The sequence below is a fragment of the Ranitomeya imitator genome, chromosome 1 (genome assembly GCF_032444005.1).
Source record: "Ranitomeya imitator isolate aRanImi1 chromosome 1, aRanImi1.pri, whole genome shotgun sequence".
NCBI classification, from domain to species: Eukaryota; Metazoa; Chordata; class Amphibia; order Anura; family Dendrobatidae; genus Ranitomeya; species Ranitomeya imitator.
Genome location: NC_091282.1, coordinates 692,179,841 through 692,206,376, shown reverse-complemented (window position 1 = coordinate 692,206,376; position 26,536 = coordinate 692,179,841). Strand labels below are relative to the sequence as shown.

At 43.6% G+C, this 26,536-nt stretch overlaps 1 protein-coding gene across 1 annotated transcript in view; it reads right to left on the bottom strand.

The window, feature by feature from the left end:
- AKAP6 (A-kinase anchoring protein 6) overlaps window positions 1-26,536 on the bottom strand; it is a 606,671-nt gene that overhangs the window by 227,021 nt on the left and 353,114 nt on the right. The window contains exon 7 of the mRNA XM_069730511.1: window positions 12,522-12,676. Within this exon, the coding sequence (XP_069586612.1) occupies window positions 12,522-12,676 (155 nt within the window). The remainder of the gene's footprint in view (window positions 1-12,521; window positions 12,677-26,536) is intronic.

Genomic DNA, 26,536 nt, shown 5'->3' with positions numbered 1-26,536 from the left:
TAATAAAGAAAAAATATACAGTGGCTTGCGAAAGTACCCACCTTCCTTGACTTTTTACCTATTTTGTTACAAAAATATTTACACAAGTTGTAATGTAAGTCGATTTGTGTTTGATGCATCAGCCCTAAATAGTCTAAGTTGGAGAGGTGAAGTGAAAAAAATATAGGCATTAATTAAATTTATGGGATCTAATAACTGAAAATTGGCATGTGCAGATATATTCATCCCTTTTGAGATGAAGCCCCTTTAAAATTTCTGGTGCAAGCAATTACCTTAATAAGTCATATGCTTAGTGACAGGACGTCCACCAGTGTGCTATATAAGTGTCACATGTCTTTCAGAATATACACTTTACCTTTCCTGAAACGCCACAGAGGCTGTCACACTGTTAAGAAAGAGGCGCCACTAACCAAACAACACCATTAACACTATGTCTGGAGAGAATGTGAGGTGGCCAGGGTGGTAGTCATGGCGAGGGGCTGCTGTTCTGGCACACCCTGGCACCCCGCAAAGAAATGACAAAGTCCCAAATGCCGTGTGATGTGTGTGCAGTGTAATTCACTCACTTTTAGATTGTAACGTCCTGTTTCAGACAGCATCACACAATGATTGCCAGAATCATTTTCAACAAAACAACTTTACTCAGCACGTCCAGATTGGTCACAGACATCGCACAGTAATCCTCATCGATCATATATTCATTCCTCTGTGCTGTCCCTTTTTCTCCTGAAATTCTTTGTTCCCATACCATACTCTCCAGTACCGTAGTGTCCCAACTAGCCAAACTAGTTCGTGCCTGGGGTTTCCCGTCCGTTTTTCCCTTCGAGGGCGATATCAAGGAAGACGCTTCCCAACCTTTTCCAGACCATAGGTCTCGGATGTTTGGGATTTCCTGCTGAACCTAGCTGCTATTACTCTCTTGCTGCACTTGTCCCTTCGTGTTCGTGTAACTTCTGGCCCTGAGGCCCTAGACTGCTGGACTCCTTTTGAACTTGTTACTGCAACAACTTCACTTCTCCTCATCCCACGCTTTAACTCACTAAACCCAGGAAGTGTCTCAACTATAAGTAACCTGGCCCCTCCTACTCAAAAATCCCCTACTTCTTATCCTACCCTTATCTTATCTCCTGATCTACAGTGCCCCCACTGTACTAAACCGTACAATACCCATTACTGTTACTAAAGGCCCCTTCACATTAAGCGACGCTGCAGCGATACCGACAACGATCCGGATCGCTGCAGCGTCGCTGTTTGGTCGCTGGAGAGCTGTCACACAGACCTCTCTCCAGCGACCAACGATGCCGGTAACCAGGGTAAACATCGGGTAACTAAGCGCAGGGCCGCGCTTAGTAACCCGATGTTTACCCTGGTTACCATCCTAAAAGTAAAAAAAACAAACAGTACATACTTACCTACCGCTGTCTGTCCTCCAGCGCTGTGCTCTGCACTCCTCCTGCACTGGCTGTGTGAGCACAGCGGCCGGAAAGCAGAGCGGTGACGTCACCGCTCTGCTTTCCGGCTGACCGACGCTCACAGCCAGTGCAGGAGGAGAGCAGAGCACAGCGCTGGAGGACAGACAGCGTTAGGTAAGTATGTAGTGTTTGTTTTTTTTACTTTTAGGATGGTAACCAGGGTAAACATCGGGTTACTAAGCGCGGCCCTGCGCTTAGTTACCCGATGTTTACCCTGGTTACCGGCATCGTTGGTCGCTGGAGAGAGGTCTGTGTGACAGCTCTCCAGCGACCAAACAGCGAACCAGCGAAGACATCGCTGAATAGGTGTCACACACGCCAATTCAGCGATGTCAGCGGGAGAGCCAGCGACCAAAGAAAGGTCTGGCCCTCTAGCCCCGACCAACGACATCACAGCAGGATTCTGATCGCTGCTGTGTGTCAAACTAAACGATATCGCTAGCGAGGACGCTGCAACGTCACGGATTGCTAGCGATATCGTTTAGTGTGAAGGTACCTTAAACCTTAAGGTACCTTCACACTCAGCAACTTTACAACGAGAACGACAATGATCCGTGACGTTGCAGCATCCTGGATAGCTATCTCGTTGTGTTTGACACGCAACAGCAATCAGGATCCTGCTGTGCCATCGCTGGTCGGAGCTAGAAGTCCAGAACTTTATTTGGTCGTCAGGTCGGCGTGTATCGTCATGTTTGACAGCAAAAGCAACGATGCCAGCAATGTTTTTACATGGAGTTAACAACCAGCGAGAACGATAAGTGAGTCGCTGTTACGTCACTGGATCGCTCCTGCATCGTTCTGGAGCTACTGTGTTTGACGTCTCTACAGCGACCTAAGCAGCGACGCTCCAGCGATCGTCTCATTGTCTATATCGCTGCAGCGTCGCTGAGTGTGACGGTACCTTTACTCTAACACTGTATCTCCCTATCTCTATCTCTAGTCCATAAAGATACATAACTTACACATTACACAAACATCATTTAGCATCTTGCTACACAACAAAACAGTACCACATAATACACCATTTTACACATAAAACATACCTGCTTTATTAGAAAGGAATGTGAAGGACTTAATCCCCAACACACCCCTTATACCAAATCAACACAGCTCATTACCTCAAGAACACTATCCCCACAGTGAAACATGGTGCTGGCAGCATCATGCTGTGGGTTTGTTTTTTTGACAGCAGGGACAGGGAAAATGGTTTGAGTCGAGGGGAAGATGGATGGTGCGAAGTACAGGGATATTCTTAAGCAAAACCTGTTTCAGTCCGTCAATGATTTGAGACTGGGACGGAGGTTCACTTTCCAACAAGGCAATGACCCAAATCATACACTCGAGTGGTTTAAGGGGAAATATGAAAATGTTTTGTAGAGGCCTAGTGAAAGCCCAGACCTAATCCAACTAAGAATCTGTGGTCAGACTTGAAGATTGCAGTTGACCAGAGGAAACCATCTAACTTGAAAGAGCTGGAGCAGATTTGCCTTAAGGAATGGGCAAAAATTCCAGTAGCAAGATATGGAAAGCTCATAGGAACTTATCCAAAGTGACTTGCAGCTGTAATTGCCACAAAAGGAGGCTCTACAAAGTACTGACTTTAGGGGATGAAAGGTTATGCACACTGAAGTTTTCAGTTATTTTGTCGTATTATTTGCTTTGCAATAAAAAGAAAAACAAATGTTCACAGTTGTAGGCATGTTCTTTGCATGAGATGATGAAAACCTTAAAAAAAAGTAAAATTCCAGGTTGTGAGTTAGAATAACATGAAAAATGTCAAGGGGGTGAACACATTTGCAAGTTGATGAAATTTCCAAACTCACAGCCTAGTACTCAAAAGAGATGGATGAACATATACTCAAAAACAGCAGATACATTGATAAATAAATACGGTACACCTAAAAGATTTGTCAGGAAATCTTTAGTTTCCTTTCAGAATCAACATTTTCCATGGGATATCATACTACAAAATACTTCTATAAATATGGGCCATTGATTGCAAACAAGACTTAATATTTTGCACACCTGAAAAAGTAATTTTCTTAACAAATTGATTTCAGACCATGTTGTAAAAATGTATACACCCCAATGAAAGTCTTATGAGCAAAGCTAAAATTTAGACAACAAAATTCTAATTAAGATCGGAAGGCAATAATTCCATAATAAAAGCCAAAATTTTATTAATACAAACAGTTATTTAAAAGACACATTCTGCCAATCATTGGGGAAACAGAACCATCAACAAACATCACACCAACACCAGTGTTGAAGCACAGCGTCCAAGCATTAATCGATTATACGTAAAGATACCCGGCGATGTAAAATAAGACACCCTGGTACATAAACAAAGTATCGACAGATTTCTGCCCTATGTGCCACTTCATAGGCCAATAAACATCCCTCCTAACACCAACCCCTATAAAGCCCACAATAGGCCTATGTAATAAAGGGGAACATAGTAATTACCATATGGGAGAGAAGTCGCCACTGCTGGACACCTTGCGTCTGCCCCGACGCGCGTTTTGGACTCCTTTTTCAAGGGGCCTATTGAGTGCAGTGATCCCTGTCCTTTATAGTTCCGGAATGCAGCGTGGAACGCCGCAGACCGGATGTGAACCGTCCGACCCCGGAAGTGACGCGCGATGTTGCCCAGCTACCAGTGACGCCAGCCGGCGTCGGCGTCACACAGCAAACAGAGCAGGGGAAAACCCCCCGCCCTGTCACCAGACGCCGAGAGCCGGCAGGAGTGGCCAGGGGCGGGCAACACACGCGTACAGGGGAAGGACAATGGGAGAAAAAGAAATAACACTGCACCCATATATACCGTCATGATCGCCCGCTCTTTGATTTTTAAAAAACATTTTTTTGATGGCAACCTCTCTGAACTCTTTCCAACAGAGGAAGAACAAATAGCCTTGCGTGCCTTGGAGGAGTTATCCATCGAGCAGAGCACTCCGGAAGGAGGTAAAATTCCACCTGCGATACGTCTAAAATCCAAAAAATTCCCTCCTCTGGCAACATGTCCCAATGTGGATTTGTTTGTACAGATTGTATCTAGGGAGTTTAGGGAGATCCCGCGGTATATCTACAGGGATAATCTTACGAGGGAGGAAAGGGGGCGTCTGCGTGTCCTACAGGATTTAACAGATGTGGTATATAAACCAGCTGATAAGGGGGGTAACGTGGTTGTCTGGCCTAAGAAATTATATGAGAGAGAGGCTTATCGCCAACTCAATAATAACACTTGCTATATAAAACTGACATTCAACCCGTTATCCTCCTTCACCACACAGCTCCATCTGATTATTAATCAGGCTATGGAGGATGGAGTTATAACAAAGGAATTGGCAACAGCTCTAATTGTATCTGAGCCCACGATTCCAACATTCTATCTGTTGCCTAAAATCCATAAGGACGCGCAGACTCCCCCTGGACGCCCGATTATCTCTGGTAGGGGGAACTATTTAGAACCTGTAAATCGGTGGATTGACTCCAAACTACAGCCGCTAGTAGAGGGGTTGCCATCATTTTTGAAAGATACGGGAGATCTATTGAAGCGGGTGGACGGCCTACAATTGGAGGAAGATATGATGTTCGTAACCGGGGACGTTGAGTCCCTCTACACGAGCATCAGGCATGAGGATGGTATTAGGGCCACCAGTTTATTTCTAAGTATGTCGAGTTTACCTATGGACATTCAGAAACTGATTATTGAGCTTCTCAGGTTTACATTAACCCATAACTTTTTCGTCTTTAAGGGGTCTTTCTTCCTGCAGCTCCAGGGAACAGCTATGGGGGCTTCTTTTGCCCCTGCTTATGCTAACCTGTTCCTGGGGCTGTGGGAGAGAGACCTCTCCCTGCCAGATCAGTCATCGCCGATGTGCCATGTCCTTTCTTGGACACGGTACATCGACGACATTTTACTGATCTGGCAGGGGTCACAGGATGATCTTGAAACATTTATGACATCCTTGAATAACAATGACTTAAATATTTATATTACGTATAAATACAATCCGAGGACTATTGAGTTCTTGGATGTACTGTTACGTAAGGACGAAAAGGGAGAAGTGCAAACTAATATTTTCCGCAAGCCAACCTCCACCAACATGCTGCTGCATGCGTCCTCATCACACCCGGGACACATGATCCAATCGGTTCCCACGGGGCAATTCCTGCATCTCCGGAGACTATGCTCGGTGGATGAGGAGTTTGCTATCCAGGCGGAAGATCTGAAATTACGTCTACGTGAACGGGGGCATAGTAACCGCATGATTAAGAAAGCCTTTAATAGGGCGAAACATGCGTCAAGAAACACCTTACTATACAGCCCTAAAGACTTCAAAAAAGATCAAAATATGGTCAGATTTGTGACGAATTATCATTCGCAGTTTGCCCGCATGAGGAACATTATGGATAAATCATGGCATATATTGAGGGCAGACCCAGTGATTGCTAAATTTTTACCACCAAAAGCGGCCATAATAGCTAGGAGATCAAAAAACCTGCGCGATCACTTGGTATTTAGCCATTATACTACCGAGTCCCATGACACTTTTCTGGATCAGATGCCGAGACGACAAGGATGTTCCTCATGCGGCCGCTGTGTCGCTTGCGTGAATATCGAAACGAGTAATGATTTTGAGAACCAGGATGGCTCCCGTTTTTTTAAGATCAAAAAATGGATAACTTGCACAAGTCGGTATGTAATCTACTATGGAGTATGCCCATGCCGTAAAATTTATATCGGTATGACTAGTAGGCAATTGAAAGTACGCGTCAGAGAACACGTGTTGGGCATAGCGGCTGCTGCAACTGTGAATGATATACAGTCATTAAAAACAATTCCCCGTCATTTTAAACAGCATCATGACTGCGATGGGGCCCTATTTAGGGTCCGCGGCATTGATATGCTGGATGCTGGTGTTCGGGGTGGAAATCTGACCAAAAGACTGGCCCAGTTGGAGTCCAGGTGGATATGGACCTTGGGTACCTTATATCCATCTGGACTCAATGAAAATATCAGCTATGCCTCATTCTTATAGTTCTTACCTATCACCTGTCGACTGCCAGCGACGTATATCTTACCATCTCTATGTGTTTCTTAACAATGTTTTTATCATTATTTTTTAGATTTTGTGTGTTGTATCGTGTTGCATGTTGATTGCCAGCGTAATGGAAATTGCCGTGGCATGAAAAGGATACCAATAATTTATGTAAAGATGACGGAAAAACAAACTATGGACTTTTACTGGAGACTGGAAACTCACCCAAAGTGCCTACTGTTTATGTGTATATTAATTGTTATGTACTTGTATATTTAATAATATGAGTGGGTTAGAGTGGGTACTATGTCTATATGAACATCCTATCATTCTTGTCATCGTATTCATAATAGCCCGGCAATGGTGTATCCTGTCTGTCTATCTGCGATCATGACGGTATATATGGGTGCAGTGTTATTTCTTTTTCTCCCATTGTCCTTCCCCTGTACGCGCATGTTGCCCGCCCCTATCCACTCTTGCCGGCTCTCGGCGTTTGGTGACAGGGCGGGTGGTTTTCCCCTGCTCTGTTTGCTGTGTGACGCCGACGCCGGCTGGCGTCGCTGGTAGCTGGGTAGCTGTTATGTTTGTTGGTGGTTCTGTTTCCCCAATGATTGGCAGAATGTGTCTTTTAAATAAGTGTTTGTATTAATAAAATTTTGGCTTTTATTATGGAATTATTGCCTTCCGATCATCGTTTTTTCAGTGTCTATGTAGTAATTGATGATAGGCCACAGTAATCCGATATTTACATGGTGATTAATCTATAAGTGACTATATACTCTACCATGTTTTTTTGTCATATATTTTTGATGAAAATTCTAATTAACAAGAATTCAACTACAGGTAAGTCTAATCATTCATTAAACAGGTGTCCAGCACATGAGCAACTAAAAAAGGACGTTAGTTAACAAACACTGACATGGCTTCAGCAATGGCACCACATGGAAAAGAAATGTCACAAGATGTGAGAAAGAAAATAACTTCTTTACACAAAAATGGTGAGGGCTACAAGAAGATCAGCAAAGAATTACTTATCAGTCAGAATATTGTAGCAAAACTGATACAAAAATGTAACAAAGATGGAATGGCAATTATTTCACTGAAACTCCCAGGGAAGTTAACACCTAAACAGAAGTGTCTTAAGTTGAGAAGGGTTGAAGAAAATCAACCTGCAAGTTCACTGCAGTTAGCTAGAGAATTATAATGCTAAACAGGGGTGAATGTTTCCTGTGGCACACTATGGTGTTCAGTATAGATTAATGGCATACATGAGTGTCATCCAGGAAGGAAGTCTCACCTATAGACCATACACAAAAAAGGCCACCTATAATTTGCAAGGTCGCATGCTGAAAAATATGGAAATTACTGGGACTCTATAATTTGGAGTGATAAGACCAAAATAAATGTTTTTGTAACAGATGGCTTCAAAACTGAATGGTGTTGCAAAGGTGAGGAGTGAAAAGGAAAATGGATAGTGCCTACTGGTGGTGGTAGAGTCCTTATGTGGGGCTGTATGAGCGCTGCTGGTGTCAGGGAGCTACAGTTCAGTGATGATATCATGAATTCACAGATGTACTGCTCTTTACTAAATGATAAGATGCTACCATGACTCTGTGCCTTTTCCAAAGCTACAATGATCCAAAACACACATCTAAGGCCACTGGCGCATTTCTGAAGAAGAACAGGGTGAAAGTGATTCAGTGGCCAAGTGTCTCCTGATATCAACCCAACCAAACACCTATCGGGAATTCTGAATATACAAGTTGTCATTACTCTCCATCCAGCATCCAGGCTCTAAAAGAGGATGCTCTTAAAGAATGGAAAAAGATAGATATTGCACTATGTCACCAGCTTGTTTATTCCTTGCCTAGAAGACATGATTCTGAAAAATCATGAAGGTCATACAAAACACTAGATGTAGTAGTTTTTGATGTGGGATGTATTCATTTTTACGTCAATTAATTTGAGTAAAACTGAAGATTTTGTAATGGAAGTTATATTATTAACCTTATTTCCATGTTATGGGTTAAAAAATGTTCTATTAAACTCAGTTTTGTAAAAAAAAATTAAATTGTTCTTGTGTTCAGTGAGATGATTAAAATCATACTTTTCAAAGAAGGAGTACTCATTTATGCTGAGTACTGTATGTATACCCCAAACATTTTTTTTTATTGAAGAACATAGTCTAATCATTACATGATTTCCACCAAATACAGAGGCCAGGTTTACATATGCAAGGTATCAGATACTGTCGAACAAGATTCTAATGAATCCATTAAAGAAAGGGGTAAAAATGACTATGCAAAATGTGCAGTGCTAGTAGAACTATGTTTATTAATACAGTTTTACATTTATATATGTTCTTAGTGTCTTCTTGACAACTCAAATTCCCTCATAAGGAAAGATAAAAGTAGAGGAAAAAACTTGGGATTCAGCTAAATGTAAAAAAAGTGAAAACAACAGGTAAGACTGAGTTGATGTCAACAACACGCGGTAGATAGCTTTTCTAACATAAACAACAAAATAAACAAAAAATAAATTGGGCACATATGGGTAGCTGACCTTCAAGAAAACAAATTAAATGGCTTATCTTCACAAAGGATCTATTTGGTTCAATTATGCTATTTTAGATGTGAAAGTTGGAGGATGAAGGAGATGGCCAGGGAAGTATTGATGCCTTTGAACTATGACGTGACATGGTGGGTTGAGACTAGGTTACAGTCAGGGAAAGCAAATATATGAATACCTAACCAAATCTAGACTATTCACCCAGATAGAGCACAAAGATGCAGACTGACCTTGTTTTGAACACACACTCCTCAACATTGACATTGCAACCCCAAGAAGAAGAAGAGTGGAATTATGAAAATCACAAGATCAATACACATTAATGATATGTAAATAAGGAAAAATGCATAATTTATAATGCATACCAATGTATTGAGTATGAGCGCTATATGCAGAAATCCCTGCACTTACACATCGTCACTGGTATCAATGAGGTTATTAATGGTTGTATGAGGAATGTTCTGCCTTGTTGAATGCACTTGGGCCGCAAATCAAGATCCATTGCCGCAGCCCCCTGTGCACTTGCTGAGAATTCATATCCCAAATGTGCTTGGTTGGAACACAAGTTGTTTAGGTCATGCAGGCTATTAACGGTGGAAACATTTGCCTGTTGACAAAAAAGGCTCCTCACTTTGGAGAAGGGGTTGTACCACTGATTCCATGATCAAATTACTGTAATCCTGTTAGCTTACCTGTGAATGAAGACTTCAGGGGTCTGACTACCATTTTTTATATCACCCCATACCATCAGAAGGCATTTGCACGACATTGGATCATAAGCAAAACCAGTCCTGATATGAGTGTTCAATTAACCTCACTCCACAGATCTCAAAAGTTATAAATGGTGCAGAGCAAGACTGCAATGGAGGTTAGAATATAGGGCTATCCTCTTTAGGGATGAGATGAGTCTCGCTTTTGTCTAGGATGCAATGATAAACAGAGATTGGTCTGGAGACCATATGAGCAACGTCATGAAGAGGCCATCACAAGGGAATGAAAGAATGCTACATTGGTACTACAAAATGGATGACACAATGTTAAACCGGACACCTCTAGTCTTCATTCCAGGTACACTAACAACTCAGCGATACATTTATTTAGTTGTGGAATGCACAGAATGGCCATTTCTCTACAACTGTTTTAGGAGGCATTTTTCAACACAACAATGCCAGGCCGCAAGTTGCTTATTCAACTGTGAGAAGTCTGTGTGGCATAAATGCACTACCATGGCCTGAGGCATCTCAAGACTTGGTTCCCCTTGAGCACATCTTGGAAGTCATTGGTCGGCAATTGCAAAGGGAGCTGCAAGCAGCGGATCTTGATAATTTTCATGCTCACATGCATTCAGTGTGGCAGAACATTCTTCATACAACTATTAATAACCTTTATGCAAATTGTATAAGTGAGAGCATTTCTCCACCTGGCACTCATACTCGATATTAAATAAATCAAAATGTTTTGAAAATTTTGTTTAAATTTTTTTCACATTTTTCATACCGGTAACATGTTTATCCTTTCTGTAATTTCCATAATTTCACGATTCTTTTGTGCTGCAATTACATTTTCATAAGTGTATTATGAGAAGACCAAATAGACTGGAAAATGCTATCTAAGCACACAGGAAGAGTTAACAGGGTAACCAAAAAGGGTAAGTTTTCAACAACCATTAACAATTAATGAGGACCCTTTAACAAACATCATAAAGAGGGTATTAAGAGGTCTAAAAATTAAAAATTATCCCAAAACAGTGTAAAGTAACTCAACCACCTTTAACTACATCCAAATAGCAATAATATTATAAAATCTTCATAAGAATGTGAAAAATAAACGATACAAAGTTCCCCCTAAATCGTTGAATATTTACCACTTTTTTAAGATTAATCTAAAAGGTCAGACCCCAAAAGACTCACTCTGACAGCGTGCATACTGTACAAACACTTGTACACACGCCGGTATCCTTGTGTACCCTTAATGTTAAGCCTTAAATCCGTGGATCAGTCTGGGAATTGTTGAAAGGCAATCGCTCTACTGCATTATGATTCTGAGGACAAAATAATCAGCATTCAAAATATTTTACGGCTCTGACGGGGATCATTTAGGAGGGGACGAAGAGGAGGAGGGTTGAGGGGAAAACACCACACACAGTCAACAACAACAGGAACATATGCTGAAGGTAATAAGAAACAAGGTTTTATGGGTGCCAGGAGAGAGGAGCGCGGAGTATGTTTGTACAACTTTAATGACGCGGTATTGTTCATTGAGCATATATTTGAAATATATTATATGTCTAAGGAGGAAAAATGGTGTCCTCTAAGGGTTGATGTAAGCAAATAGTAAAAACTTAACCCTTACGCTTGTAGGAAATCTGCATGCAGGTCTGCATTGCACCACCTGCATCAAAAGCTCCACTGGACTGCAAATACTACTCTCCATTGACAGAGCTAAAGTGAGAACTGCCATTACCCCCACCCACTTTTTCTTAATTAGTCAAACTGCTCATTAGATGAAGTCATGTGATCAAAATGTGTCAGCGAGTGAAATCATTATTATGATTTATGAAAGTAACAAATGTTTTATGGCCCCGGTGTGTGACACCCACGGGACTTAGCACTTTGAGTTCTACTAACGCTGATGAACAGAAATCCCAACGAGGATATGGATGTCTTTGGCAGAATATTTTTTGTAGCTTTTGAATAGTTTGACATTTCCAGCCTCCTTGTATCAATGAATAAAGTTGGCTGCAGAATGGATTGACAGCAAATCTGCCGGTAAGCTCGTTCCGATGGCAAGGTTTTAACCCTTTCGTAAACTTTCTTCTAAGCTGATTTATGACAAGAATAAGTTAATCTTTGATCAAAAATCAGCTTTCAGACTTGTGCAGTGGTCCGTATTTTCAGTCCCGAGTGTGATCTGACAAAACATTAACAAATGTTATTCTATGGGACCGTGCACATATCAGATTTTTTGGTCGGACTGGCCCACTGCATGCCTCGCACTTGACCATGCAAGTCAATGAATCCGTGGAAAACATCCAACAACACTCAGATGACATCTGAGTGCAATATGATTTCTTCACACTGACAGAATGGAGAAGATGGAGAAATTTATTTTTCCGTGTTATCCTTATCTGAGAGAATTGGATCACACTCAGATCAGAAATAAGGTTTCAAATCAGAGGAAGAGTTCACTGACAGAATTACGGTTACCTCAACCAGCAGTCTGCTATGTACTGCTATAGAAGCCAACATTCTCTTGGCGAAATCCCCCAAATGTGATCAAATCTTTTAACTCCTTAGAGCCCTTGGTAGAAATATCAAAGGTCTTGCAAGGGGGAGAGGAAGAATTACTAACAGCATAAACTGCCTGATTGGGGTTCTGGTTGGATGAACACCTCCTATCGACCCATTTATAAAATGTGAGGCTTCTTCTGTCTCACCTGTGATTCACTTACAACTTCTGGAATCTCATCTTTTTGAAGAATATCCGCCTTGATTGTATCAAGAGCACCCATAATCCAACCGTGCTGCCTTCTTATCTGCTTCTGCAGCTCTTTCCACTGTGCAGTAATCATCTGCAGCATTTCTTGAAATCCTGTATGAAAAGGGCAAACATTATGAGTCAAAAAGTCACTTGTTCTATACCAGTAGAAGACCGACACTGTACACCACCGGCGCTTAGTTTCCATCGCAGCTTGTGATGCTCAAGGGTCATAAATATCTTTATCATATGGGGGATATTTTGTAAGGTAAATGCAGTTAAAATGGTGTTTACCTTGAACGGCTATTTACTTCAACCAGCTGGGACCACTTAGCAAACATCTGCAGCAATGCCAGGATTGTTAGCACCACCACAAAGGTGGAGGACACTTTCACCTCTGCTGAGGCTTACAGCTGCTCTGCTGTGCCTGACATAGTCCATTAAGAACGTTGTAAATCAGATGTAAATAACTACCAACGACAAAATGTGTCGGTATATGTAAGAAGCCAGAATGGCCATGTTTCCTGCCAGCTCTTCTCTAGGGAAATAAAAAGAGTGCCCTGCTGCCACGTGAAGGTGAACGTTCTGCGCTCCCTTAAGTTATACATAGGTGGACGCTAACCCAAAAAAATAAGGCTAGTTCACAGCTGCTTTTTTTAGTTTGCCATCGCAAGCGGGCTTTAGGGTTTCCATATGTTTTTGCTTGATTCATCCATCACTTGTGACTTTTTTTATTCTGCCGCAACTCTACTCCAGTCCCCCTCGAGTGATTTTATGTAAGCCAAATTTTTGTTACAAAAATGGTTAAAGACAAAAAAATATATATATTTTTTGATCTTTGTGCAAAATTCATGCACCGCATACACCACTATAAAGAATTTGGCACAAAAAGCATCAACAAACAGTCACGAGACAAGTATATTAAAAAAAACATATATAACTTGGACCCAAAGTGTCTACCTACGTTGTTCAGGCATGCTAAACTGAGCATTTGGAGAGAAGTCTAGAAGCAAATTCCAGCCGAGAAAATAAGAACCTCAGCTGATCATGGATTACTCCATGTTTGGGGACTAATCTCAGCGGAATATTTTATACAGTCTGCTGAACATATTCCCTAGACGTATTTAACTACAAAGTTGAATATATTTGTCATTGATTCCCATTAATAAAAAAATATGTACCACTTAATCATTATTTTCATAGTGTTCTGTTGTGAAGTTGACTGATTTTAGATACTTTTGATACAGCTATATTGTGAACCCAACAAACAAGTCAAAAATACTCTTGGGCAAGAGTCATACTATGGGGAAATTAGATATAAATTTTGGTACAAATGTTAACGCCGTACATGTGAAACAGTGACCACGAAATGTCGTGAACCAGGTCTAGCGTCAATTCGAACTCTACGAGAGAGTGGACAAGAGATAAGTGAGCTCACGGCGAGGAAACATTACAGCCATTCTCTGGTAGACTCCGATATCGGACTTGGCCGTTTACTGTCGGTGAATTAAATGATGACTACACAGGATCACACATACAAGTCTGAACTTTTAATCTCAATTTGAGACTGCATAGATCAGAACTGTCTTTAGTAGATGCTATTGTACCAGCGGCTTTATTGTATGCATGACTCAAAGGCACTGTGTGTATATAACAATCTTTGTCATACTAGGTGAAGGTCTCGGTGTTAATGTAAATTTTAATAATACATCAGAAATCAGCTTGTTATTTACCGACACACAGTATGGTACTCAGCGTCACTGTGTGCCTTCCCTGTAACTCATTACTATTTCATGCAGAATTTCATGCTTCAGTAACAAGTCACAGCTGGGAGTCTCTCGGCATACAAAGGGCAGGCTGTGCCATCTTTACCCTCTCAGATAGCCACTGAGAGTTGCTGCCCTCTGTAGGAATAAACTTGGAACTTAGAAATGTGTGTAGACATGGTCTGTTTTTACAAGTTCCTATCAAAATAATAATTATGATAAATGATCCATATATTGTAGTAATATAATGGATTTCTTGAAAGGTCTTGCATATCTTAATTCACCTTATCTGTTATTAGATAAGGCGAATAAAGAAAAACCTGAAACACTGGTCCTTCCTACCTCTAGTATGGTCTCAATGGAGTAGTCACAAGAAGGAGATCAGAATTAAAAATAAGGAGGTTATCACCAATGTACATCGTAGGTGATAAATGTCTGCTTGCTCAGGTCCCCCCAATCAGACCCGCGGGCATCAACCACTTGGAAAATGGCACAAGTTCCTCGACATTACAGTTGAAAAAGTGTTGAATGGGTCTGTGGTTGAGTATGGGACTGACATGAATAGCAGAGTGCAGTACTCAAATGATTCTGTTACCTCCCTCACACATTGAATGGAGAGGTATAGGGCATGCTCCTTTCTACTGTAAGGTGTAGCGGTTCATTCTCTCCGGCAGCGGTTCAGGTAGACACAGGCAGCAAGTTCTCAAGTTCAAACAGTGATGGTTTATTAAAAGTCCATAAAGCATCCCAGCTCACAAAACAAAATAGAATTGTTTTGTGACAAAGGGAAATAATAAGCAGATCAGTCCATATAGCACATACAGGTTCTCAGAGAGAGCTCACCCAAGCAAAGGTAAATCCAGACTTACTTAGCCCCTATCATAGGCTGACTAGTATACAGTAGATCAGGTCTTTTCATGTCCCCACACAGACAGCTTCCGATGCAACTCAGCTGTCTTTTAAATTAGCTGCAAAAGCTTGTATAAGAGGTATAGGATTGACCAGTCCAACCCAGCTCTGATGGTCATTCCTAAAACCCAAACCCCAAAACTGGGTTCATTAAAAACTTCTCAGCCACTACTTTACAGGATCCTTTTCTCCGGGCTTCACATTACCGAGGATAACCACCATGGTGACACATATCTCCCATCCGGGACTTGTCCAGCTGCATCCTTACATATGGTATGTGCACACATTAAATATTTGGTGGAGACATTTCTTCACTATTTCTGCATTTCTCAGCAGGAAAAACGCTGAGTAAAATAAGTATATTTTTGCCATGGTTTTGATGTGTTTTTTGCATGTGTTTTGGGGTGCAGTTTTTCCACACTCATTAGTGTGAGTTAAATCTGCTGCAAAAGCGGCAAAAACAATTCCTGCAGATTTAAATCTGCAAATCAAAAATAAGCAATGTGCGCATGAGACTTCAGGATTCTCATTCACTTTGCTAGCATCGGGAAACCCTTCATGTTTTGTGACAAATTTGTTCAGAAAAACACACAACAGAAACACAACAAATCTGCAACGTATGGGTTAAATTTTTTAGTGATCAGTTATGTCCCAGCAGTGGGACCCCAAAACTATCCAACATTTATTACCGTATATACTCGAGTATAAGCCGACCCGAGAATAAGCCGAACCCCTAATTTTGCAACAAAAAACTGGGAAAACTTATTGACTCGAGTACAAGCCTAGGGTGGAAAATGCAGCAGCTACCGGTAAATGTCAAAAATAAAAATAAATAAAATAAAAGTAAAATTAATTGAGACATCAGTAGGTTAAGTGTTTTTGAATATCCATATTGAATCAGGAGCCCCATATAATGCTCCATACAGTTCATGATGGCCCCATAAGATGCTCCATACAAAATAGGCCCCATATAATGCTTCATACAGTTCATTATGGCCCCATAAGATGCTCCATACAAAATAGGCCCCATATAATGCTCCATACAGTTCATTATGGCCCCATAAGATGCTCCATATACAAATATGTCCCATATAATGTCCATGCAGTTCTTTATGGCCCCATAAATGCCCCATATAATACTCCATGCAGTTCTTTATGGCCCCATAGATGCTCCATATAATGCTCCATGCAGTTCTTTATGGCCCCATAGATGCTCCATGCAGTTCTTTATGGCCCCATAGATGCCCCATATAATGCTCCATGCAGATATGGCCCCATAGATGCCCCATATAATGCTCCATGCAGTTCTTTATGGCCCCATAGACGCTCCATATAGCCTTGTGCCACATGTAATGCTGCTGGTGCTGCACTAAAAAAAGAAAAAATGACATACTCACCTCTCGTCGCTGCCTGCTGCTCCTCAGCGTCCCGTCTCTCCACACTGACTGTTCAGGCAGAGGGCGGCGCACACTAATACGTCATTGCGCCCTCTGACCTGAACAGTCAATGCAGAGGACATGGAAGACGGGGCGGCGATGGAACGCGGAAAGGTGAATATGATATACTCACCGGCTCCCGGCGCGGTCCCTGCATGTCCCATGTCTCCGGGAGCAGCAGCTTCTTCCTGTAGTGAGCGGTCACGTGGCACCACTCATTACAGTAATGAATAAGCGGCTCCACCCCTATGGAAGTGGAGTCCATATTCATAACTTTAATGAGCGGTACCAGTGACCGCTGAACAGGGGAAGAAGCTGCCGCGCCCGAAGACCGTGGGACATGTGGGGACCGCGCCAGGAGCGCTGGGAGCAGGTGAGTATTTGACAGGTGTCGCTCCCCCTCACCCGCTGACCCACCCCGCCTTCCATGACTCGAGTATAAGCTGAGAGGGGCACTTTCAGCCCATTTTTTGGGGGCTGAAAATCTCAGCTTATACTCGAGTATATACGGTAGCTATCCTGTTGAAGCTATCATCTATCTATTTATCTACCTAAATAGAAAAAATCAAGGCAGGGGTACAAATCCTCCAATATACATATAAAAATGAAAGCAGCACTCCCAAAATAGAAAATTAGAAAAATGTAATAGCCTATAGTGACGGCAAGTTAGCAACATTTCGGTTCAGCTTGAGAAAGGTACTAAATTGCACCGAAACATTGCCGTCACGATGGGCTATTACATTTTTCCAACTTATCTATTTTGGGAATGCTGCCTTCATTTTTTTATCTATCTATCTATCTATCTATCATTAGTAACAAGTTTTGGCATGCTATTTTCACACAGAGCTCTAAGCCTGGGAACGGACAGGTAATATTTGCTGAGTTCCACTGACAGTACTGGAATGGAAACTGTGAATAGCACTGTCGGAGAGTAGTGGGGTGGTTCTTGGAGTGATGGGAGCATTACTGGAGGCAGTTGCAAAGGAGATGACCTGCTGGACTACGCTGCCTGCCTGTAAACTGAATGTGTGCCCATTTACTTTATTACGTGTGCTTGTTCCTGTCTGCCATAAGAAATGTGCATTCAACTAACATGGATTTATAAAGTCATCAAATATTATTTATTAATCAATATTAAACCTCCCGTTTATTATATTACTATGACATAATGCAACAATTTATGGAGCAGTTTTCTCTATTATTTCAATTGGTTCTATAGTTTACAGAACTCACAGAGTACTTGAAATGCCCATCAGGGCCGTGGGATACTCTGTATCAGGTCCAGTACTTAAAGAGATGTGTCACGGCGGCAAAACCCGGTCCGTGGGGCGCCCATGTTAAAGGGAAGGTCTTTAAAGGGGTTTTTGAAATAAAGAAAGTTTGTGACGCCACCTGTGGTATTCGGTCAGAGGTGACCAACGCTGCTTAAAGGGGTCCTCTGGGGTGATGTTATAGCAGCCAGATGGTATAACTTCCCACAGGTGAAGTAGGTCCCCAAGACTCCCAGTGTACAGATGGAAGATGGTGAGTTGTGCAGTAAAGAACGAAGGACACAGTTGTGCAGTCCTTTTGCCTGGTTTACTGATTGCAGCAGGCAGCCACAGTCCAGGGCACCAGATCACAGAACAGGCAGGGTCCGGCCAGCTTGGAAGCGAGTTCAGAGTCCAACTTTATCAGGTGGAGTTAAAAGCCTTCCTCCTAGAGCTGTGTTGTTATAGTCCCTTACTGCCTATGGCTTTGAAGCAAGGTCCTCTCAGTTCTCTCTGTCCTTTGTTGAAGTAGGACACAAACCCGTCTGACAGGTGGCTCGAGCCTTTTTACAGGGACTCTATCATGACCCGGGCTCTTTGTATAACTGTGTCTCCTGGGCATTAGGGTGGACAGGTTATGTGTAGTCCAGCTGTCCTATCGGTTTCTGCTGTGCCTCCTAGAGTACGACACAGCCTCAGTCTTCTGGTTACCGGTATCTGCATTCTATCAGGGATCTAGCCCAGTTGCAGATATTCTCCCTTGATGTCACTCTCCTGTGCTTTACTCTCCGGCAATTTCGCTAAAAGCTGTTCTTTCTTCTGTATATCGCTATCTAGGAGCTACAGCACTTCAGGCTGTACGGCCCCTCACTCGTCCTTCTGCCTCAGACTGCTCCAGTCTGCTGTCCGGCACCAACTGTCTAATTCTTCCCAACTGCCTAGCAATCGCCTAGCAACTAACTCCTCCTCCCAACCAGACAGAGCAGCTTACTTGAAGTCGGGTATAGAGCTCCGCCTTCTGGACTGGAGTCAGAATAGTGTTGTATGTGCTGATTACCTGTCAAAAGGAATCTTCCATCGCTTCCAAGCGTGACATCACTCTCCCTGTGAGGAAAGCAATGCCACTGTGACAACCAGGACTCTGGGGCATCACATACTTGTCAACACAATTTTGTAATGAAATGTAAAGACCTGACTAATGACGCTGTAATGCGGATTACATTGATACCTTTGGTGAAGAAATCTGCTTTGTTGTTCTTCTTTAATCACCATTTGACGTTTTGTTCTAATGAGATTTCGGTGCACAGGGGCCGGACTGTGCACTGGGTCTTCTCCCTGTGGTTCCCCGGCCCCACATGCCTCTGGTCAGTGATGGTGATTAAAGAAGAACAAGAAAGCAGATTTATAACAACAAAGGTACCAACAAAGGTATCAATGTAATTGTAACACAGGCATCCCTACATAGTTCTCATAGCTCCCTCCGGCAGTGACTCACCACCTCGGTTGCTCTGTTGTTCTTCCTGCTGTGGCTCCCACTACAGCTCCTAGGTATGGGATTCTGCGTATGCCACGCAGATCTGGCAACGGGCTAAGGGTGAGCGCTCCCCTCTTCTTAAAGGGGAAGAGCACATTCCAGAAGTGTCCCTAGCCTTTTACTGGGGGGCATCATGTATTTAAAGCACCCCCCCCCCCCCTTAGGCAACTTTAGTTTCTAGCTTGTCTTCTAACCTTCTAGTTCTTTGTAAGTCCCTGTCCAATCTGAACCTGTGATCCTCAACCCGTTCTTTCTTAACCGGCTGTCCTATCTGAACCAGTACCTGTACTCTTGAACCCGTCCTGTCTAAACCAGCCATGCTGTCTGAACCAGTACCTGTGAACCTGAACCTGCATTGTCTAAACCAGCTGACTAGTTTGAACAAGCATCAGTATCCTTTCTGCCAGTGTTTCTGTCCCTGTCCCACCAACACTTCAACTCCGTACCTGCATTCCTGACCTTGGGGTCAGCTGCTACAGTACAGGGCAATGCCATGGAGAGGTACCTGAAGCTCAAGCCTAACCTCACCATCAGAGGCTCTAGTGAAGACCAAGTAGTTGCTTAGTTATGCTCTCTAGATTAAGTCCGTCCCGTTGCGCGATGGGTCCATACCCACCAGCGTGACAGTAATCAGTATTACAGCTGCCACGAGTGTGTCACATCCTCCTGGGGTATCTAGGGTTGGCCGATCATTAAGTATTGTGAATCCCAGGTCTTCCATTTAGCCTGTGTGTTTGGTTCCTCATATTAAATGGACTTCGCTTCATTTGACTCTGAAGAGGTTAATGACTCTTTCTATGCTGGTTAGAGACATGCAGCTCCATATCACTGCTTCTCCTGACCTGCTCATTTCCTCACTCTATAAAAACTGACCCGTTCATTCTCACCAGTGAAAGTTTACATCCTGGCTTGCTGGAGATGCTGTGCTGAAATTGGAGTTCATTGTTGCTGTTGGAGATTGTTGTATGCTGTTTTGGTGTTTATGCTTTCTCCATTATCCTATTCCCATTTGGTTTGAACATTGCAATCCTTCTGTTTATTCCTTTCTACCTTTGGTGAGTGTTTTGAACACAAGTTGCTTTTCTTATCCCTGTTTGTTTTACATATTTATACACTAACATATCTGTCCTAGACCTCCTGAGAGAGGGGGATGGGACAGCTGAGGGTATTACAGGACAATGGTAAGGCTGGTAGCCCAAACCTCCTCACCTTTAGAGGTACCTTTGGGAGCAGGGCTAGTTAGGTCCCTATCACGTACATGTGGCGCCCCAGGGTCCTGGTAATCACAGTAGCATTGCTTTCCTCATGGGGAGAGTGATGTTACGTTTGGTAGCGATGAAGGATATCTTTTATCAGGTAACCACAATGCATACAACATGTTAACACTCCAGGCCAGAAGGGGGAGCTCTAAGCCTAATTTAGAGTGAACTCCCCTATAAATACATTCTGATCTGGAGGGAAAGGAGTTCAGTCAGAAAGTTACAGACAGAGAAGAGAGCAGACCGAAGTGTCAGAAGGTCTGAAGGGGCCTTGTAGTCTGAAGTACTACAGCTCCTGGAAAGAGACATACAGAATGCCGAACATTGTTCAGTGAGCGTGCAGGAGAGCGAAGCACAGGAGAGTAACATCAGGGGAGACCAGCTAAGATCAGACTGCCTCCTTCTGAAGCGCAGATAACCGGTAGCTGGACCATCGAGGTTGTAAGGACTCTATGACTTACATCAGAGACCGGCAGGACAGCTGAACTGCAAGTTTTCTGTTTGCCTTAATACCCAGGAGGCACGGTGACACATATAGAGCCCGGGGCGTGCTAGAGTCCCTGTTAAAAGGCTCAAGCCACCAGTCTTACAGGTTATATGGGGGACAGAGAGAAGAATTGGGAGGACCTTATCTGAAGCCATAGGCGGTAAGGGACTACAACACCACCGCGCTAGAGGAAGGCTTTTAACTCCACCTGGTAAAGGGGACTCTGGATTCACTTCCAAGCCGGCCGGATCCTGCCTGCCTTGTGATCTGGTACCCTGGACTGTGGCTGCCTGAAGTCTTCAGTAAACCAGGTAAAGAGACTGCAAACCTGTGTCCTCATTCTTTACTGCACCATTCACCATCTCCATCTACACACCAGGAGCCCTGGGGATACACTTCACCTGTGGGAAGTTATACCATCTAGCTGCCATAACATCACCCCAGAAGACCCCTTAAAGCAGCGTCGGTCCCCACTGACCGAATACCACAGGTGGCGTCACGAACATAAACTCTATTCACCAAATCCCCTTTTATTTTACATGGGCGCCCAGGGCCACGGACCAGGTCGCCACCGTGACATCCCCCTGTGAACACCGGACCCAGTACCGAGTACCCCACGGTCCTAGCAGGGCGACTCATCTTGGCATCATGAACAGGATCGACTGACCCTGGGAATTGGGTCATGTGTGCCTAAGAGACTGTGCCTAAACTGTGCATTGTGAAGTACCGCCAAAATTGCCGCCAAAACTGCCGACATTATAGCACCACAAGGAGCGCTGTAAAAGACAAGCGTGCCATCGTGGGCAGGGACTAGTGGCATGGCGCGAAAATAATGGCCGCCCAATCCAAGTATTGTACCATGCTGACATGTCTATCAGCTACAGAGATCCGCCTCCTGATCCTGAATGGCGGAAGGAAGAGAAAGAAGAAGTTCTGCCCCGAAGGAGAGAGCGGGATAGAGACCCGGACGCGGAGAGCAACGTGGAGGACGCCATGGCCTGCAGCCCGGAACCAGAGCATGGGGTGGAAGCGGAGGACTCCGCTAGCCACCTGGAAGGAAGCCGCGGCGAGCGAGCACCTGCCGTCTCCGAACTCCTGCAGACCGGAGTGGAGGATTTAATTGACCAGCTCCTGCCTATGCAGCTGGACGCCAGAACCAAGTGCAAGGCGGCACCAGTGAAAGAACTACAGGAGCCGTGTCCCGTCCAACAGCCCCCCGACACCAACGGAGGAGACTGGCACCGGAGACACTGCAGCGGCAGGTAGGAACAACAACCCTGCCCCGGTAGCCGAGGGACTTTTACTGGGCCCAGTCGCTGCACTGCCCCGCCATGGATCCGCGTGACTCCAGATCCTGGGGGAATGGGACCAAGCCACGGGGATGGAGCACTTGATGAAGGCTCCGATCCAGCCCACCAGCCTGCCGGGTGAGATCTACGCGGAACAAACAGTGTACTACTGGGTGAATCCTGGAACTGACCTTTTGGGTTTCCCCGGGGCGTAGAAGCAGGAAGTGGAGACCCTAGCTGGGAGAAATATCAGCAGCAACTCGCCCGCAAATGGGAGGCTAAGGAGGAGGAGTCTCAGGCCAGGTGCAAAGCGTTTGACCAAAGGGACTTATGTGCCAAGGCCCAGGCCCGCAAGGACCACCAGACAAACCAGGCCCCACTGAAGCAGGGCACAGTGGTAACCTTCAAACTAAAGAAAGGTTGGGGGTTCATTAAAGAGCCAGGCCTGTATGTGGAGGTCTTTGTCAATAGGAGGGATGTGGAGTCCCACCTCTGTGAAGGACACCCGTACAGTGATCTTTATCCCGGTGACCGCGTGACTTACACCAGGCATCTTGGTGAAAAATGGTGGTACGCCTTGAATGTACACAAGCACAGGGATGCTGCTTCAACGCTGGCTAAACTAAAGACACAAACAGTGCCACCTAGCGGCAAAATAGCTACCACCACCACCACCACTCCCACTGTAACCCCAGCTTGCACCACCACCAAGACAACAGTGTACACCATCACCACCACTGAGACAGCAGTGGCCACCATGCCAACCATCACGTGTACTCAGACCACGCAGACCCCCATTTCAGGACATGACCTGACTTTACATGAGTACAAAACCCATGACATCTGCTTGTTACCAGGAGTAATTTTGGCTCAAGACCTTCCCAGGCCAGGAAGTATTCAGCGCCAAGTATTGCCTTGGAGACAACCAACGAAAAATTAAAAGAAAGGAAAACCTGACTGTGAATAGTGAACAAGTTTAAAAGTTTGTTTTACCTGGCCAAGGTTTTGCACTAAAAAGTTTTTTTTGCACTAAAGAGTTTAGCTGTTTCCAGAACTGTGAATCATGGACTGAGCATGATCAAAAACTGTCCATCATACATCGTTGGCACCTATTTAGGTGCTTCCTACTGGTTTTACAAAGAAGCTTTTAAGAGACTTCTTCTAATATTAATGTGAAAGTTGCCTTGTTTTACAGAAACCTGAAGAAAAACCCGTTTGGCGAAGCAGGATTCCGGGTCTGGATACACGCCTTGTAGCCCGCCCAAGCCTACATTGGCGGTTTATGATGGGTCCCTCGCTCGTTGCTGCTGTTATAAAGTATTAATTGACTTGAGTATTAAATTGCACCTTTAAATGCATTACTTCAGCACTGAAAGAAGTTAGATTTGAATTTGCACCAGCTAAATGTGTTGCACTGTTAAAGTAATATCTGGAGTAAGTCAGAACTGTACTTTATATGCTAGATAGTTAATATATTAGAGAGTTAATATAATGAATAAAAATGAAAACTGAAACTTGAATCCAGATAGTGTTATGTGCAGAAAGTATTGAAGATGTCTAATGTTGCACTTTTGAATTTTTCGGACCTGATGCAGTATACCCGTAGGGGTAGTCGCCGTTTGTAGGAAAGTTCTGCACTTTGAAGACAATAAAAAATACTGTTTGTTTTGCACTTTGAAGCCTTAAAGTAGAACACCCATAAGGTTAATTGCATTTCATAGTTAGTTAGTTATTTATACTGTTTTCTATTTTTTAAAGTATGCATGCTATGTATATATGTTCTTGTAACGTTCAAGCATCCATACCTCCCATAAAGGGAAGCTCCAGTTTGCACTATTAACTTGTTTCACCTGTTTACAGCATTCCAAAAATGTTTATGTCTTTTCGCTAATCTGTGTTTTGTTCTTCTTTTCCCAGTACGGGAGTACTGGACTTAACGGGAGGGGGGAGGGGGCTTTGAGGTGGCGCCCCAGGGTCCTGGTCATCACAGTAGCATTGCTTTCCTCATGGGGAGAGTGATGTTACGTTTGGAAGTGATGAAGGATATCTTTTAACCACAATGCATACAACATGTTCACACTCCAGGCCAGAAAGGATAGCTCTAAGCCTAGTTTAGGGTGAATTCCCCTAAAAATACATTCTGATCTGGAGGGAAAGGAGTTCAGTCAGAAAGTTACAGATAGAGAAGAGAACAGACCGACATAGAGTGTTAGAATGTCTGAAGGGGCTGTGTAGTCTGAAGTACTACAGCTCCTGGAAAGAGACATACAGAAAGCCAAACATTGTTCAGTGAGCATGCAGGAGAGCGAAGCACAGGAGAGTAACATCAGGGGAGACCAGTTAAGATCAGGCTGCCTCCTTCTGAAGCGCAGATAACTGGTAGCCGGACCACCGAGGTTGTAAAGACTCTACGACTTACATCAGAGACTGGCAGGACAGCTGAACTGCAAGTTACCTGTCCGCCTTAATACCTAGGAGGCACGGTGACACATATAGAGCCTGGGGCGTGCTAGAGTCCCTGTAAAAATGTTCAAGTCACCATTTATACGTGTTATGTCCTATCCTATATCGGGGACAGAGAGAAGAATTGTGAGGACCTTATCTGAAGCTTTAGGCAGTAAGGGACTACAACACCACCGTGCTAGAGAAGGCTTTTAACTCCACCTGGTCAAGGGGACTCTGGATTCGCTTCCAAGCCGGCCTGACCCTGCCTGCCCTTTGATCTGGTACCCTGGACTGTGGCTGCCTGAAGTATTCAGTAAACCAGGTAAAGAGACTGCAAACCTGTGTTCTCTTTCTTTACTGCACCATTCACCATCTCCATCTACACACCGGTAGTCCTGGGGATACACTTCACCTGTGGGAAGTTATACCATCTAGCTGCCATAACATCACCCCAGAGGACCCCTTAAAGCAGCGTCGGTCCCCACTGACTGAATACCACAGGTGGTGTCACGAACATAAACTCTATTCACTAAATCCCCCTTTAAAGACTTTCCCATTTTACATGGGCGCCCAGGGCCACGGACTGGGTCGCCACCATGACATCCCCCTGTGAACACCGGAACCGGTACCGAGTGCCCCACGGCCCTGGCAGGGCGACTCATACAGTCACAGCATGACAACAGCCCTATTGAAGCCATGTTTACAAAATTATTCTGACATGTTCTCTTTAATACTAGACGGCTGTCTGGTATGCCTGGGATCTGTGAGTGAAGTGGAAAAGTTTCTTCTATTGATATAGATTGTCTGACAGTCATGATTCATCCTGGAGAATATTGATGTAACAATGTTTTCCCTCCCACTTCTAGCAGCCGAGGCCATGCTTAGTAGGTTGTTCTGTTTGCATAATTTATGTTGCCCTTTTATTTGTTATGCTAAAGCTTTCGCTATTTATTTTGTATTATGCAATCCTCTGCTCAAGATTATTTAAAAAATATTCCTTGAAAACCCTTCACCTTAAGACAAACTATATTACCTATCCAAATCTGATAATATATAAGGTGTTATGCTTGAAGTTTAAATATAACACATTGCATAAGTTTTAGATATATTATTTACTTCTCATTAGGCATCAAATCTTATCATAGAATCATAGAATGTAATGTTGGAAGGGACCTCAAGGGTCATTGTGTCCAACCCCCTGCTCAATGCAGTGCAGTATTCACTAAACCATCTCAAACAGATGTCTGTCCAGCCTCTGCCTGAAGACTTCCATTGAAGGAGAACTCTCCACCTCTCGTGGCAGCCTGTTCCACTCATTGATCACCCTCACTGTCAAAAAGCTTTTCTAATATCTTATCTCTATCTTCTCCCTTGCAGTTTCATTCTATTGCTTCTCCTGTTTCCATGCGCAAATGAGAATAATGTTGATCCCTCTACACTGTGACATCCCTTCTGATATTTGTAGACGACAGCTATTAAGTCTCCTGTTAGCCTTTTTATGCAAGCTAAACATTCTCAGAGCATTTAACCGTTCCTCCTAGGAAATAATTTGGAGTCCGCTTACCATCATGGTAACTCTTTTCTGAACTTGCTCCAGTT